This window comes from Oryctolagus cuniculus, chromosome 19 (assembly GCF_051225735.1).
Source record: "Oryctolagus cuniculus isolate XC-2025 breed Fujian yellow rabbit chromosome 19, ASM5122573v1, whole genome shotgun sequence".
NCBI lineage: Eukaryota > Metazoa > Chordata > Mammalia > Lagomorpha > Leporidae > Oryctolagus > Oryctolagus cuniculus.
Window position 1 is genome coordinate 54,124,463 of NC_142885.1, and position 18,038 is coordinate 54,142,500.

At 50.0% G+C, this 18,038-nt stretch overlaps 1 protein-coding gene across 1 annotated transcript in view; it reads right to left on the bottom strand.

Moving 5' to 3' along the window:
* Positions 1-865: 865 nt before the first annotated feature.
* The window catches only part of OTOA (otoancorin), a 72,510-nt gene continuing 55,337 nt past the window's right edge, over positions 866-18,038 (bottom strand). Inside the window, exons 25-29 of the mRNA XM_051847916.3 lie at positions 10,189-10,331; positions 9,482-9,618; positions 8,867-8,964; positions 5,749-5,941; positions 866-3,369 (exon numbers count right to left, since the gene is read on the bottom strand). Coding sequence (XP_051703876.3) covers positions 3,299-3,369; positions 5,749-5,941; positions 8,867-8,964; positions 9,482-9,618; positions 10,189-10,331 — 642 coding nt within the window. The 3' untranslated portion in view covers positions 866-3,298. The remainder of the gene's footprint in view (positions 3,370-5,748; positions 5,942-8,866; positions 8,965-9,481; positions 9,619-10,188; positions 10,332-18,038) is intronic.

Consider the following 18,038-nt stretch of genomic DNA (forward strand, 5'->3'; position numbering starts at 1 on the left):
AAACACACACACAAACCCTGGATGGACACAGAAACCTCTCTTTGGGTAGAGCCCATCACCAGCAGGCCTGGTGGAACCCTGGGTACCAGGACTAGAGTTCAGAACTCAATTCAAAGCTCCACTGGATGGTAGGCAGGCTGAAGCCACAGAGACTTCCAGCCTCCAGCAAGCCACACTTGTAGCCAGAGTGGGCCTGAAGGCGGGGGTCCTGCAAAAGGATCTGGCTGGGGTGATACTGAACATCTTTAAGGGGCAGGCAGTTGGTCTAGCCATTCAGATGCCACATCCCGTATCAGAGTGCCTGGCTTCAAGTCTCGGCTCTGCCTGATTCCAGCTTCCTTCTAATGCAGAATCAGCTCAAGTAATTGGGCACCTGCCACCTCCATAGAAGACCCGGATTGAGTTCTTGGCTCTTGGCTTCAACCTGGCCCAGCCCTGACCACTGTGGGCATTTGGAGAATGAACCAGTGCATGAGCGTTTCTCTCTGTCTATCTCTGTCTCTGTGTGTGGGTGTTTCTCTGCCTTTCGAATAATAAAGAAAAAATATTTAATAGCCAGTATGGTACAGGTCTTACCCAATCAGAACCACAGCCAGGCACACACTGTAACCTTTGTCCAAGAGACCAGGACCCCTGCATCCAGCTGGGGAAGCGGCGGAAGACGGGGGCCTGAAGTCCAGCAACGGGGCTGACATTGAAAGGTGAGCACCTGCCAGTGTGACCTGCTGCTTTCCTGCCTGCAAAGGACTGCGCAGCTCAGCCTGGGACCCCAGGGGTCCTGCAGGGCATGAGCTAGATTTGTCTTCCTGCCTGAGGCGATCACCAATTAGATGTGCTGGGAGGCGAGCTGGCCTCCCGCCAGAGGAGAAGGGGAAGGGATTTACAGGATGGCTCTCTGATCTAACTTATTAGAGGAGTTAAAGATACCCAGGCAGGAGGCAGCACAGCACAGCAGAGGTGTAGCCAGGATTCAGATCTCGACTATGAGGAGGCGAAGGAGCTTAGACAGGAGTTCCTTAGCCTCTCTCGGGCTCAGTCCCCTCGTCTGTGAAGGGGAGGACTAAAACAGCACCTACCTGGCAGGCCCGTGATGACGACGAAATGACCTCACAGCCTGGTGACAGCCCTGGGTGCAGCCGGGCACAGGGGGGCTACTCCAGGTGGGAGGGGCGATCCAGGAACCCCTTCGGGAGGGGAAGGGAGCCACACCCACTGCATGAAGGTCGGACTCCAGGGGCAGTGGCGGTGTCTGGCCCGGGGTATTCCAGGGGCAGTGGAAAGCAGGGCTCCAGAGCAAGGTCCAAGGCCTCTCAGTTTGCACCCAGGGTCCTTCTCCAACCCAGCCCACGCGGAGCGAGGTGTTGTTTGTGATGAGATAAACGACCTACACTTGGGCAGCACTGGGAGCTGCCACTTCCCCGCCGCAATGAGAGAACCAAACCAGACCTTAGCTGACCGCGAGGGCCACGCCTTCCACGGAGCGCTCCCCGGATTTTCTGTAATCACCCCATGTGACAGGCAGCTGCAAACCTGCCCGTTGGCACAGCACCCATGGAGGCTGTGAAGGAAAATCCACCTGCCTTTGATGGAACAGCATGGGGTTTGGGGGAGCTCGTGTGGGCTTTGCTTCGGCTTCTCCAGCTGCGATGTCTTTGGTGGATGTATGACGAAGGGAACGTAGGAGGCGTGGTGGAGCCAGGCCGTGCCAAGCCGTCTCTGAGCCAGGGTGCACCTCCAAGTGGCAGCCACCACTGCGCTTCCCCTCCCCTGAGCTCTGACTTCCTGAGCCTGACGCCAAGTGCACCCTGGCATTTTCCAAAAGACACTTCCTTCCAGCCTCCCCCAAAACTGGGCTCGCAGGTTCTTTGCTCGGCTGTGCAGACTTGTTGTGGGAAAGCTTAGATAGATAATTTTAAGTTCACAAGCCGGAAGCCGCACCGTTGCTTTGTGTTGCCGTGTTTATCTACCTGTCAATCAGGGGACCCTTCCCCCAGGAAGTACCTCCTCTTACCCCAGACGTAGGGCGTGGTACCACGTGAACACTTCCGGTTTTCTAAACTCATAAAAAACTGGGAAGTGGGCTGGCGCTGGAAGTAGATTAAGCTTCCGCCTGCGGTGTCGGCGACTCATATGGCCAGCAGTTCGAGTCCCAGCTGCTCCACTTCCCATCCATCTCTCTGCTATGGCCTGGGAAGGCAATGCAAGGTGGTCCAAGTCCTTGGGCCCCTGCATCCGAGTGGGAGACCCAGAAGAAGCGCCTGTCTTCTGGTCGGCCAGCTCCAGCTGCTGTTGCCCTCTGGAGAGTGAACCAGCGGATGGAAGCCCTCTGTCTCTACCTCTCTCTGTGTTAGGAAAATGGCAAAGTTTTATCTATGGCACGATCTATACCCTGACACCATCCTAGGCTTTAGCCCCTGCTGCCATCGCTGGAGGCCAGGTGGCCACATGGCCCAACCACGGGTGTCAGCTCCACCCCCACCCTAATGGGATTCGCTGCTCCTACTTCCCTGCCGGCCCTCCGGCAAAGTTTTAAAAGGACCTCTCCTGGACCTCTCCTAGACCCAAACCTAGCCCAAAACAGAATCACACCAGGAACTAACTCTCTCCATGTATTTTTATTTTTTATTTCAAGCCAGCCCCAAACTCCAGAGCAAGTTTTTAATCTCGAACTCCACCTCCCCCTCCAAAAAAAAAGAAAAAGGAATATTTAGAAAGTTTAACTGATAGCTCCACAGCCAACTCCCAAGGCAAGGCATCTGGAAAATGTATTTAAGAATTGATTTAATGTTGAGCCATGCTAAATGCTTTAATTTCCAGGCAATGCAGTGCCCACCAATGAGTCCCAGCCATCAGGCAGGACTATTGGCTTCTGTTGGGGGATTCATTTATTTCAGCTCTGCTAAGAAGGGGGAGGGGTCCAATGCAGCAACAAGGGAGTGACACCCAGGCAGAGCAGAAACCAGAGCAGTCCCAGCCTGCAGGGAACCTGGTTCGGCACCGCCTCTCTGCCGGGAGGGCAGCGATTTGCCTGGGAAATCCTCATGCAGGTGCCAGGACGTACCCTTCCCTCCCCACATCTCTCCCAGCCAGAAAACAGAAGCTGATTGTGGGGCAGAGAGGCTGAAGGATTTACAAGACCATTTTTGAAATTATTTTTCCTTTGGACGACTTATAAATGCCAGGGCTCTGTCCCAGCCCCGGTTGAGGCTATAGGTCAAGGTCAGGGTCTTCTGCCGCCTGAAGCATCCGTCGTCTGTCTCGACTGCTGGGGGCCACAAGGGCGATGCTCTCAGGCCACTCACCACCGGGGCGTGGCCGTTAGCGCCAGCAGTGGGCAGCCAAACCGGAGAGCCCAAGAGCCAGGCGCTCCTAAAAGCAAACACAAGGCGAGAGCAAGCGTGAGTTAGCGGAAGGTAGACTCAGCCTGCCCAAGTGCCAGCCTCTCTTGGGAGCCACGCAACTCCCCAGGTCGATTCACTCGACTCCTAAGTGGGAATAAAGACTTTAAAGGGGCAGGAGGTGGGGGGGGGGGGGGACGGTGGCAAATGCAGTGACTCAGCAGGCCGGGCTCTGCCTCAATCCTGAGTCACCTGGGGAGCTTGTTAAAAATGCAAATTCCAGGATCCTCCCCTGGAGATTCTGATTCGGCACGGCTGGGAGGAGGCCCCAGGATTTGTGTTTCAAGCAGCACTCCTAGATCATTCTGGTAATTATGCAAATTTAGGAAATGAGAGAAGGTCTGGCGGCCACTGGCAGCCCTTGCTTGGGCAGCTGCCTGCGGCCACACCGCCCTGACCGCGCCCCTCTGATCTCAGAAGCTCAGCAGGGTCGGGCCTGCTTAGTACGTGGAAGGGAGAAGGGCAGGGAATGGTTGGTTAAGGGGCCCTCTTGGACAACGTTCATCAAAATGACAAACAGCAGGGCCTGCATTTGACCTAAGAGTTAAGCAGCTGACCAGGACACTGGAGTCCCACATCAGAGCCTGGCTGAACTTCCAAGTCAGCTTCCTGCTAATGTGCACACTGGGAAGCAGCAGCTGACGGACCAAGTGCAGAGGCCCGTACCACCCACGCGGAGGACCTGGATTGAAATCCTAGCTCCTGGCTTCTGCCCTGCCCAGGCCCAACACTGAAGGCTTTTGCGGAGTGAGCCAGTAGATGGGAGATCTGCCTCTCAAGTAACAGTAAATAAAATAAGACATCGTATTTAAAAATTACAATACTCCAAGTAACAGTAAATAAAATAAGACATCGTATTTAAAAATTACAATACTCTGTGGCCCGGCAATGTCCCCCTGGAAGAGTTTATCTTACAGACACACCTGCACACAAGCAAATTATACAAGCTCATTGGCTGCAGCGTGGGTTGTAACAAACTGCAATGCTTGTCCACAGAGATCTGGCAGTTACAGCACAGCTAATAAAACCAACAACTGCGTAGCTCCTGTGCCTGGATATGGAACTGTCTCCAAAGTATACTGTTAGGTGGAAAAGGCAAGGTGAAGAACAGGACGTATAATAAATTTTTTGTGAATGTGTGGAGATAACCACATTTGACTTGCTTGTGTGCATAGCTTGTCTGTGGACCGGCAAGAGGCTCGGAGCCTTGGTTACCTCTGCAGAGAGGACGGGGGTGGCAGGAAGAACATGGGGAATGCAGGGAAAGTTTTTTTCTCTACCCTTTGCAGACTTGAACCATGCATGGGCACATCTGTTCATGCAAAACTCGGTAACAGTTAAAGATAAATTTTAGGGGCAGGCATTTGGCTCAGCGACTTAAGTTGTCACTTGGGACACCAGCATCCAAGTCACAGTGACTGAGTCTAATCCTGGCTGCTCCACTTCTGACCCAGCTTCCTGCTGATTTGCATCCTGGGAGACAGCAGAGGACGGCTCACATACATGGGTCCCTGCCCCCTACATGGGAGACCCAGATGGAGTTCAGGGCTCGTGGCTTTGGGCTGGCCCAGGCCTGACTGGTGTGGGCATTTGGCAAGTGAAACAGTGGATATAAAATCTGTGTGTGTGTGTGTGTGTGTGCACCTTTCAAATAAAATTTTTTAGATGTGTAACAAATAATTTCAAAATGAATACGTGTTATAGCTCAATGAAAAGTTTTAAGACAACAATAATACAGCAAAAGGCGTGCCTCCTGTTTGCAGGTGCCGCCTCTGGCCACTTGTGGCTGCAGAAATTGGGAATCCTGGGATTCGATATCCCCAAGGAAAGGCGGAGCAAGGGAACAAGACAGAGACCTCCGAGTCAGGCAAATGGGGGTGCCATCCCCCGGGTGCTTACTGGCGCTGTTCCCTCCACCCAGGGCCACCATCCATCCGCCTGGCAGAGTCCATTTATCCACGCTCCATGCTCCAGCCGGACCACCGCTGATCTTAGGAGGTCTCTGTGACCTCTCTGCCTCCAGCCCACTGCGTACCTTCCCCACCACGCTGCCTTGCGGTCGCCCGGGCACACTTCCTGAGGCTGGCGGAAAACGGAATTAAAAGGGGGAAGACACGGCCCCGGGGCGGCCTCTCTTGAAGGCGATCTCACCTGTCTCCTGCCCGAAATTCAGGAATACCGGACCACGAGCTCGGAGCTCGGAGCTCGGAGCGGGGTGCGGGGGACAAGGACTTAGGGTTTGTCGCCGGGGGGCAGAGACCCCAGCGGCCGCCAGAGACCCGCCCCGTCGTCGCGCTCCCGGCCCTGCAGAGAGGACGGCGGGGCAGGCGCCTGGGGTGGCTCCGCTCACCTGCGGGCGCACCGGACGGGGTCCGGCTGGGCCTGGCGCTGGCGGGCGCGTCCAGCCAGGAGCGGGTCCTGGCGCCATCTAGTGCCCACTGGAGGCTCTGCAGCTGCGCGGCGCCGAGCCGCCGGCGCTGGGCGTGGGTCACGGCCGCGGCGTTCTCCGGACCCAGGGAGGCGATCTGCTCGGCGGACAGCTCCTGCAGGTGGACACCGGACAGCGTCCTCAGCGGGGGACCGGCCCGGCTGCCCCAGACCTCGGCCCACCGGTCCAGGGTCCGCCCCATACCCGCTCCTCTTTACCGTTGCCTTAAAATCAGATCACTCTTTCCTTGCTAAAATTAAAGGTATTTAAAAATAGGACGTCTTAAGCGGAAATTTTCGAAAATGGAAAAGCCAGCCGGGCTTGCCGTAAGCAAGCATCACATGGAAGCCCATTGTTGAGCCCTAGCAAATTTGTTGGCCAACGTCAAAGTCCCTGGCCACTTAAGAAAAAGAAAGAAGAGAAGAGAAGAGAAGAGAAGAGAAGAGAAGAGAAGAGAAGAGAAGAGAAGAGAAGAGAAGAGAAGAAAAAAAAATTGAAACGGGAGAAGGGGTTAAAGGGTGTGATGGGGATGTGAGGGACCGACCGAGGCTTTCTCCCCCGTGTGCACAGAGCACTCAGGGAGAGCTGGAAGAGTTGGGATTTTTCTCCCCAGGTGGCTTAGTGCTGTTCACTGCAGGGCCAGAGGCTTCCCCACGCTCCGGCCCTGCACCTAGGAGTGCCCCGTGCAGACCGGCAAGCATAGGCCTGAGCTCCAAGGACCCGGGTCAGAGCCCCCAGCTCTGCCGCATTCTGGCTGTCACACGGCCCCTCTGGGCTTTGGGGTTGGCTGTGGGGTGGCTAGGAGGACTCCAGTCCTTTGGTGTGACTGCCTTTGCACCATTAGGACTCCAGGGAGGGAAAGTGCAGCGATCTATTGGTGATGTCTGCCGTGGGCAGCAGGGGTGGGAAGCTCTGGCCGGCTGGCTCTGAACAAGACACAGTCTGCAGTCAAGGCATGGAAGGATGCTGCTTTTCAGGGAGGGCCTCTAAAGCTGTCCTGCTTATTTTCTGAGGGCAACAAAGCACTGGGCAAGGCACCTGGGCTCCCTCATCCCTGCCTCTTTCTCCTTGCTCCCCTAGGCATCCCCGGAGTCCTATTCCCCTGCTCACAGCTCTTCCCAGCTCCCCTCCAGGACATAGCTCAGGCTCCTGAATGTGGCCACGGCAGCTTGGAGCTCTGGGTCTTCAGCCTCATGCCTGGCGCTCTTCGCTCCAGGAGAAACATCATCAATTGTGGCGTAGTGGGTAAAGCCACCGCCTGCAATGCCGGCATCCCAGATGGACGCCCATTTGAGTACCAGCTGCTCCACTTCTGATCCAGCTTCCTGCTAATATGCGTGGGAAAGCAGCAGAGGATGGCCCAAGTGCTTGGGTTTCTGCCACCCATATGGGAGACTCAGATGGAATTCCTGGTTCCTGAGTTTGGACCAGCCTAGCTCCAGCTATTGCGGCCATTTGGGGAGTGAACCAGCGGATGGAACATCTCTCTCTCTCTCTCTCTCTCTCTGTCTGTCTCTTTGTAAATCTGCCTTTCAAATAAATCTTTAAAAAGAATTAGTTACAATCCCCAGAGGGCAACGCTTTTCCATGTACTCCCTTCTATAGGGGATGCTATTCCTCCATCTCCACCCAGCTAAGCTGCTCTCCCGTATTCAGCATCACCTCCTATCCTCTTGGCGCACACACACACACACACACACACTCACACACACACGGCACAGGTGCTCTCCTTGTCATATCCACCATCGACACAGAGTCTTGTGATAAAAAAAATTATCTATTTTTGCCAATGTTGCTGACTCGTAACCCACAGGCCAGATTGAATCTCTACGTGATTTCAAAAATAAATTCAAGTTGGCTGCCAACATTTAATTATCAGGAGATCCCACATGGAAATGAAGAGTTCTAGCTTCTTCTCCAGAAAAGGGAGAGTATAATAGTGAGCCCATATGGCTGCCCCGCACTAATGGAGATAATGAACAGCCTCCCGTTTAGACAGGGCTCTCTCTTGGTCCTCTCAGGCCCCACCCAGCCCGTTGCACTCTCCCGTGTACCTCCCAGCCCACCGAAAGGCACTGTGTTCTAACCCCTTCCCCAGCAAATCCGCAGGTGCATCTAACCCAGAGCCAAACTCAATGTGTCTCCTTAATATTTTTCCTCAAGTCAGCTGAACTATTTTTATTTCAGTTTGTTTTAGAAGAAAATCTTATACAAACCCACAATTCCGCATCTGTAAATCTGAAGTCAAAAAAAAAAAAAAAAAAAAAGGTCTGAGAACTGAAAGGTTCTTCTAAAGTTTAAGAAAAATTTCTTTACTAGAAAAATTTGACCTGAATCGATGCGAAGCTATTTGTAGTCCCTATTTACTCCAATTAGTATGACTTCTCACAAATTCCTCCATGGAAATTATTAATGTGTTTGCTTATAAGGTGCTTCCCTGGGCACTGCTGTGTTAAGGTACATACAACATGGGGCCAGCACTGTGACTTAGCGTGTAGGGCCACCACCTGCAGTGCCGGCATTCCATATGGATGCCAGTTCAAGTCCCGGCTGTTCCACTTCCCATCCAGCTCTCTGCTATGGCCTGGGAAAGCAGTAGAAGATGGCCCAAGGCCTTGGACCCCTGCACTTGCATGGGAGACCTGGAAGAAGCTCCTGGCTTCAGATTGGCGCAGCTCTGGCCGTTGCAGCCATCTGGGGAATGAACCAGCAGATAGAAGACCTCTCTCTCTCTCTGTCTGTCTCTATCTCTCTCTGTAACTCTGTCTTTCAAATAAATAAAATAAATCTTTAAATAAATAAATAAATTAGAAGACAAATTTAAAATTTCAGAACAAAATGTTTTTACAAACTTTACAAACAAAACATTTTTACCCAAACTTCTCTCGTGAGCCCCTGTCGCTGGCACATGGAGCCCCTCTGGCCCTGTCAGCAGAAGCCCAATTCCAAGCCCCGAGCAGCCCGGGCCCGACACCTGTTTCCCAGTGGGGTCTGAAACGGGGTCGAGCTCCCATTTCTCCTTGAAGCACCGGGCACCTACTTTGAATATCTCATCAGGAAGGCATTTTATTGCTGATGGCTGGAAATACGGCATCAAATCCTTGTCGAGCAATCGCAGCTCTGCCTTAGTTAATCCAGCTGGGGAGAGAAAGGAATCACGAGGGTTTAGTTCAAGCCATCAGAACTCTGCTTGTTTTATTAATGGGGCTGCATAATGATCAGATCCGCGTGTTAGAGGCAAGCATCATTCTTTACAAAAGACCCTGAAAAATCACACTGGGGAATCAAGTTCCTTAATCAACTCAGGAAAAATGTGGGTCACATTAGCCTTGATTGGCCTCCTGTGGTGCAGTGTGTGCCCTGAAGGAGTTTCAATTTACACACTTTCAGATTGTGTATAAATCTATTTATGGGCCAATTAAACCACCTTCTACACCAGTGTGCTTCGAGCTTCCATGTGCACAAGACTCTCCAGGAGAGATTGTTTAAAAAGCAGCCTGTAGACACCACCTTCTGCAACATCAGGTCATGAAACCCAGGCTTGCTGTAACTCTATTGATGTTTGCTACACGTGGCCAAAAACTATTTTATCTTTGACCTCAGCTTTAATTTTGCAAAAAGGAGACAAAGGCTGGGTGCACACAGCGCCTCTTACCTGCAATGGTCCCAAGCTCCTGCAACACAGAACTCGTCCACTCAGTGGGACGGCCAAACACGGCTTCCGCTCTCTTCTTAAATTCGGCCAAGACATGAGGGCTGCAGAAAAGGGTCCCAATTCTGGCCACCACCACCCTGGGCAAAGAGGGAGGGATAGAGTGTGATCTCAGGGAATTCCCCAGCCGCAAGAGTGAGGGTGCAGAAGGTGGGTAGACTCAGCAACAGGAGAGGGTCCTGCTACTTCCACTCCTTATGTTAACTTCAGAAAGGGACAAACCATCAGGTAGCAGAGAAGATCTTGATGGAGGGAGGGAAGAAGGGAGGGTGGGTGGAGGGATGCGTGGGTGGGTGGATAAAAGGATTGATGAGTGGATAGGATGGGTGGATGGATGGTGGATAGTTGATGGATGGGTGGGTGGGTGGGTGGAGGGACGGATGGACGGGTGAAAGGATTGATGGGTGACGGATGGGGGGGTAGATGGATGGATGAATGGGTGGATGGGTGGGTGAGTGGATAGATGGATGGATGAATAAACGGATGGGGGGTAGATGGATGGGTGAATGGGTGGATGGGTGGGTGAGTGGTTAGATGGATGGATGGATGGGTGGATGGGTGGGTGAGTGGATAGATGGATGGATAAACGGATGGGTGGGTAGACATATGAATGAATCATTTGCCATTTTGCACACTACCATTTTGGTTACCTGAATTCTGAGATCTTTATCAGTGGGATTTCAGTGATGTTCATAGCACACAGGGTTGCACCAAGTCCTACTAAATGAAAGCTCTTCAGATCCTGGATACCATAGCCTGAATCCTCAAGGAACCCTTGCAGAATGGATTTCATCTACAAAACACAAAGAATTATTTATTTCAGTCACACTCCTGACCTGTAAACAAGTTCTGCCTCGGTATCCAAACTTCCGGCATCTGTTTCCACAGCTTTCCAACAAAATCTAACTTGTCTCTCTGCCTTTGCTCAAGCAAGTCCTCCACCTGAAGTGTCCTCTGCATTTCCAGCTGCTGTAATCCAGAAATCCTTCCTTTTTTTTTTTTTTTTGTTCTGTTCAAATGTTACCTTCACCATGAAGTTTTTCTTATCTCAATCACAACGAATTTTTCTTACTCTCTTTCTACAAAAATATTTTCCCCCTTCCTCCTCAACTCTGCAGAGTAAGTATAGAAAATCCTTTAGTGTTAAAAAATCACACAGTGAGGAGCCAGTGTTGTGGCACAGGTTAAGTTGCTGGCTGCAATGCAAGCATCCCATACAGGCGCCAGTTTGAGTCCTGACTGCTCCACTTCCAATCCAGCTCCCTGCTATTGTGCCTGAGAAAGCAGCAGAAGATGTCTCAAGTACTTGAGTCTCTGCTACCCACATGGGAGACCAAATGGAGTTCCTGACTCCTGACTTTGACATGGACCAACTCAGGCTATTGCAGCTATTGAGAATGAACAAGCAGATGGTCAATCTCTCTCTCTCTCCTCTGTAACTCTGCCATTCAAATAAATAAATCTTTTTCAAAAATCACATGATGACATTGTCAATAAACTATTATCTCAGAAGGCTAGTGTGTAAAACCCTTGTAATTCTGGCATTGTGACCACTCACTCTTCACGACTTCCCCTGGAGAACCAAGGCTCCTTACATCCCTTTCTTTAAGATTTATTTATTTATTTATTTGAAAGGCAGAGTGATAGGAAGAGAGTGGGAGAGATAGAAAGAGATCATTCATCTGCTGGTTCACTCCCCAAACCGCTGCAACAGCCAGGTCTGAACCAGGTCGAAGCTAGGAGCCAGGAATGCTATTCAGGTCTCTCAAATGGGTAGTAGGTGACCAAGTACTTGGGCCATCTTCCACTGACTTCCCAGGCACATTAACAGAAAGCTGGATTGAAAGAAGAGTCGACAGGGCTGGCGCTGTGGCGCAGTGGGCTAAAGCCCCAGCCTGTAGCACTGGTATCCCGTATGGGCGCTGGTTCATGTCCTGGCTGCTCCCCTTCATATCCAGCTCTCTGCTATGGCCTGGGAAAGCAGTCGAAGACAGCCCAAGTCCTTGGGCCCCTGCACCCACGTGGGAGACCTGGAAGAAGCTCTTTGCTCCTGGCTTGGAATCAGCCCAATTCTGGCCATTGTGGTCATTTGGGGAGTGAACCAGCAGAATGGAAGACCTCTCTCTCTCTCTCTCTGTCTCTACCTCTCTGTAACTCTGTCTTTCAAATAAATAAAATAATTATTTAAAAAGAAGAAGAAGAAGAAAGAAGAGTAGACAAGATGCAAGCCTAGTGTTCTAATATGGGATGATGCCATTGCAAGCAGCAGCTTGACCCCTGTAGTTCAGTCAGAGCTACTGAATCCTGAGTTTCAGGGGTGATAATATGGCCTAGTCCTAGCTAATCAAAGTATATCTTTGCCTAGCTTCCTTTGTAGGTTCTGGATTGGGCATGTGATCCAGCCAGGGCCAATCAGGCCTTTGGCTGGAGTACTTTGTGGAGAAGAGCTTTCTGTCCTCTGGACTTGAATAAGCAAGGATACAAGGATCTGCTAGGACCTGCCTCATGGATAGAGGCTGCCTCTGAATGAAGCTAACACAAGGAAAGAAGAGTCCAAAAACACAGTGAGAGAGATTCCTGACAACAATGCTGAAGCTCCTAGATCCAGCCATGCCGGGTGGAACTTCAACTTTCCAGGTAAAAAAAAATAGTCAATAAATTGCTTTTCATGTCCAATCCAGTTTGTGTTGGATTTTCTGTCACTGGCAACTAAATGGACCCTGATATGTTTGATCTGCCTATGCTGGACCTGAGGAAGGGTCTAAGCCAACCCCGTGGAGATGATCTGTATAAAAATCCAGGTCCTTCAGTGCTTATGGGGGCAGGTGGTAAAGACTACAAGAGCTCTTAAGGTGAGATGGGGAGGAGACCCCTCCCCCCAAGGACAAATGTCTTCTGAGGGGAATGAAGGTCATAGGCAAACAGTTAGATACTCTTCCCAATTCCCTTCAGTATCATTCATCCCCATCCCACAGTGTGGCTCATCAAAGCATGAGAGAAGTTGTTGGGAGAAGTTGGGAAATGTTGCAGCAGCTTCCATTTTTCATGAAGCCATTGCCTTCCCATCCCTCCAGTGTGTTTAAGGATTGCCTCCTCCGAGAAAGCTGCCCTCCGTCCCCTCTGTCTCAAACAGCCTCCCTCCCCCACCATTCCTATGAACACTTGTCCATTTTCTGCATAACATCACATTTTTTAAAAAAATTTTTCAAATTCGCTGCTCATATTGTTGACTCCACCATGTAGACTCCCAAAGACCAGAACCCTACCTGGCTAGATAATCATTGTATCCCCAACACTTAGCATAATGCCTGCCACACAGTGGGAATTCACTCGGCACTTTCTGAGTGAATGGATGAATAAATGAGGGGAGAACTGAGTGAGGGGTCTGTAGAAGTCTCGAGCAACAGTACTCCTTTGAAGTGGCATCTTTGTTGCCCTTGTCATGTGGTGGACAGGGAGGTTTCTATCTCCAGGGAGATTCCCCGTGTTTCTGCAAGACAGACTGGCGGGTGTATCCATTAAGTTGCTTTCAATGACTACAAAGCTCATGGCTACTGCAGGGGAGTGTCGGTACTGGCATGCTTAGACTTACCTGTCTTTGATTGAATGGAAACAGTCACTCAAAATCATAATAGCTAACATTTATCAAACGCTTATTGTGTGCTGGCACTATTTTGACCACTTTACACACCCCACCTAACCCACATAACATTCCAGAAGCTAAGGCCACCCCTGTCATGTGTTGCTTAATGATGGGAGAGGGGGAATAGTGAAGACTCTTGGGGTACTGTGGGGAGCAACCCGGACTAGACTAAGTTACTGGAATTAAGACTTATTCTATGCATCTGCTCTCTCACAATATGGCGCTGGGAGAGGAGAAAACAGCTTCTACGCAGCTGCCTCTTGCCAACTTGAGTGATGACCTCCAGGAGCTGATCCTGCTCCTGATTGGAGGAGAGCAGCGTACTCGGCATGTGGGCAGCCGAGTTGGGATTGGCGGAAGAGGACTATAAAGGAGGAGAGAGACAACATGCACCAGGAACATCTAAGGGGAACATCTATCTGAAGGAACACCTGTGCAGCCCCCGAGAGAGCCGGCCGGCGGTGTGCCGCTCCCCTGCGGAAGTGGGGAAAGTGGCCGGGGGAACTGCCCTTCCACGGAGGTGGAAGGGACAGTAGCCAACCCGGGAAGAACCAGCAGCAAACCCGGGGAGGGCCGAGCAGACGAAAGAATGGTGCAGGGTCCTGTGTCGTTCCTCCATGAAGAGGGGGAGCGACATAATGGTGCCGTGACTCGGATATGAAGCCTAGGCAGGGTTTAGTGTCGTTCCTCCACGAAGAGGGGGAGCGACAGGTACTAGTAATGCTTTTGTTCTTAATTTGAGTGTTGGTTATGTTGGATGATCAGAGGACTAAAAACTCATTTATCTGTACAATTGGGTGCCTTTCTTGGTATATACACTGTATTTCAATAATTCTTTCAAAAGAAATACATTAATAAGTGATTTTTGTTCTTGTGTGAACAACTAGAGTATATTTACACAAATCTGGATAGTATGGCTACTACATACACATCTGATATATATGGTAATCTGATGGGAACCACTGTTGTATGTGCAGTCTGTCTTTAACCACTGTTCCACAGCACACGACGGTGTTGATATGTCATCTGTATCACAGATGAGCAGACTGGGGCACAGAGTGGTTAAGTAAGTAGGCCAAGGTCACCCTGCTAGGAAACAATGGTCCCAGGATTAAAACCCAGAAGGTCCAACTCCAGAGCCTGCACTCTCAGCCAATGAAGATACTTGGCTATGGAGAAAAGATGGAGACCCACGCTAACTTGTGGAAATTTCTTCTGAAGTCTTCACGATCAGGCTTCCCTGGTTGTCTCGTAGCAATCTGCGCCCCCTCCCCCAACAATCAGGCATGCCCATTTTCAAAGGGAAGTGCAAAAATACAATTCAGATAGAACTACTCTGAAGATGCAGTACTAAATTGCCCTTGCCACTGCAGCCCAGAAAGTGCAAGCTCAGCCCGCAAGGTGATAAGTCAAAATACATTTCCCCGAATGACTGGACCAACGCATAGGTAATGATTCCAAGACAATTAATACCAATACTTCCAGGCAATATTAACTGCTGAAAATGAATAGCTGTATGATTTCAATCTCTCTGTGCATCCCTCTGCCTCCGATAATAGTTTTTTTTCTCCATTTTATTGGTTTTTAAGCTGAACTATCTGTTAATGTAGTTCCACCAGGTCTGCCTATTAATCTAGAAACATGCATTTACGGATTTGATTGGGAGCTAAAGTTGAAGAACCGACTGCAAGTGATATATGCAAATGTTAGGTTTTCATATCCTCTTCAAACATATTGATAAATCTCACTGCCATCCATGGGAATTAAAATTGGTGCAAAGGGAACGAGATACTCTAGTTTCTAAGTTGGATATATTTTTCTGTTTCTCTCAGACTGCAAATAGAATGATTTTAATATCAGAAGTGTGATGTGGCACTTCCCAAACTAGTCAAAACCAGTTTGAAAATCACAGAACCGTGAGATTACAGAATGTCAGGGTAGAAGAAACCTCGGATGGTTGAATCTAACCCTTGCATCTTGCAAATGAAATTATCCAAGAGAATGGAAATATGATGATGATGATGATGATGATGAAAAAACTAATTTTAATGGGCTTATGTGTGCCAGACATTGTTCAAAATGTTTGTCCTGTGGTAACTAATTTAATACTCCATTTTGCCCAACTAGGGAAGGGGGGCATCATTCACACTGTATTCTAATTGTGTGGTACCACTCACAGACATGGGACATGGCAACGTGGCTTACAAAAAGCTTATGAGAGGGGCCAATACTGTGGCATAGAGGGTAAAGCCACTGACTGCAGAGCCAGCATCCCACATGGGCTCCAGTTCGAGTCCCAGCTGCTCCACTTCCAGTCTAGCTCTCTGCTATGGCCTGGGATAGCAGTAGAAGATGGCCAAAATGCCTGGGTCCCTGCACCCACGTGGGAGACCTGGAAGAAGCTCCTGGCTCCTGACTTCAGATTGGCTCAACTCCAGCCATTGTGGCCATTTGGGGAGTGAACCAATGGATGGGATCTCTCTCCGCCTCTGCCTCTCTGTAACTCTGCCTTTCAAATAAATAAATAAATCTTTTTTTAAAAAAAAGAAAGTATATACACTTTCACCTATATTTTAAAACAAAAGCTCATGAGAGTAAGGAATGTGCATTGGTTTTGCCTGGCCACCATCCATTCTCCCTTTGTTTAATAACAAAAGCATACTTTTTCTTTGGAGAACTACTCTCTATTAGTTTCCTACTGCCACTGTAACAAGTTACCGCAGACTTAGTGGCTTAAAACAATCCAAATTTATTCTCTGAGGTCCTAAATCCCAGCTTGAATCAGTAGGGGGTGTTCCTTCTGGGGGAAGTTTATTTCCTACCTTTTCTGGCTTCAGGAAGCCACCTGCATCTCTTGGAACGTGGACTCGACCTGCAGCTGAAACGCTAGCAGCACAGCACCTTCAGTCTCTCTGCATCCTTCTGTTTCCATCACCACACCACCCTCTCCACCTGTGGCCCTCCCACCTCCTTCTTGTAAGGACCCTGGCAATTATCCTGGACCCACTTGTAGAACCCACGGTAACCTCCCCATCTCACAGACGCGAAATTAATCCTACCTGTCCCTTTTGCCACCTAAGGAAACTACCACCTGGATACCTTCCAGGGATCTGCACACAGACCTCTTTGGGGGTCTTCGCCAGCCTTCCACACCCCCTGCCCTGCTCACATGGTCATGGGGAAATGGACTCCACTCCCTGATGCAGCCCTGGCCAACCAACGCATTCTACCCCCAACCACAGCGATTGTTCAGTGAGAGGCAACAACATGACTGGAGTTTATGTTGGGACTTTTCCCAAAAGTAAAAGAGACACCTTAGAGGGGGCTGCTAATTAGGGGGTAGATAAGCCTAGTGCTGAAATTGACCATGGCGGGGTCGGCATTGTGGCATAGTGCATAAAGCGACCACTGTGATACGGAGACTGTGATACTTGGAGACCTAGCTGCTCCACTTCCAATCCAGCTCCCTGCTAATGTGCCTGGGAAAGCAGCAGAAGACGGTCCAAGTCCTTGGGCCTCTGCACTCACATGGGAGACCCGGATGAAGCTCCTGGCTTCAGCCTGGCTCAGCTCTGGCCTCGCGGCCACCTGGGAAGTAAACCAGCAAATGGAAGATTTTTCTTCGTCTCTTCCTTGCTCTCTGTAACTCTTTCAAATAAATAAATAAATAAAAATCTTAAAGAAAAAAAGAAGGAAGATGAACGTGGAGGAAGAGCTGCCGGATGATGAAGATGACACAGGTGAGCTAGACTCCCCTTTCCAGCAAGGCAGGGCTTGGACCCCCGACTTCTCTCCCAGCCGGCGGGGTTACAGTTCCTGGTAGGCTGTCCTCGTAAGCCACTGAAGGATTAACTGCCACTGGAAATTTCCCCCACCATAAACTACTAGCAAACTGAGCAAAACCTCTCAACAACTGTACTCAGATATTGGACCACAGGGAGCACAGGATTGTGATCCTGAAAGGAAAATAAATAAGGCAAGCCCTGAAATTGCCTGTGCCGGGCTGTCCAGAGTCCATTTTCGGCACACAGATCAGGAGAGGGGAACCCAAACAGGCCCAGTTGAAGACACACAGACTCGAGTTCAAAAATTCACAACCAAGCAAAGCCAGCTAGTTCCTCTTCCCCATCACACTTGGCTCGACAGTAAGTAGTGACCACTTCCACCAACCCCTCTAGGAAACTAAAAAGGTTTTGCCATTAATTGATTCAATCAATATTTATTATGTGGTAAAACATACATGTCTAACCATCATTCTTTCTTTAAAGAAAAATATGTGCTACTCATCTTCTGTGGATACTCTGGTCTATTCCCAGCCCATACACACAGGCAGCCCCAAAGGAAATGAAATCAAACTCCTAGAATGTTTTCTTTCCAGGTAAGCAGCCTCGGAAAACTGTCAATCTACATTTTTCTATAAATAATTATACAAAAGGTAGAGAAATCAAGGACCATCCAAGTTCAGAGAGGCCAGGACACCTATCGTTTGCTGGAGAACGCACTACACAGAAGGAAGTTGCACAGAGAGCCAGCTCCAGAAATCTGCAGAGATGTCTGCTTAGGGACTGCGCGCTGATTTGCACATGCAAGGAGCGAAGCCCCAAACAGGCAAGGAAAGAATCATAGGAAAGCAGTAGGCGAAGCAGTTCCCAGGGCTCATATGGAATTGAAAATACTTCACATCCCCATCAGCCAGGAGGAGAGATCCTGCAATAAATGGAGCTCTCAGAATAACAGTGTTGGGGCCAGTGCTGTGGTGTAGCGGGCTAAGCCTCTGCCTGCAGTGCTGGCATCCCATATGGGCACTGGTTTGAGTTCCGGCTGCTCCTCTTCTGATCCAGCTCTCTGCTGTGACCT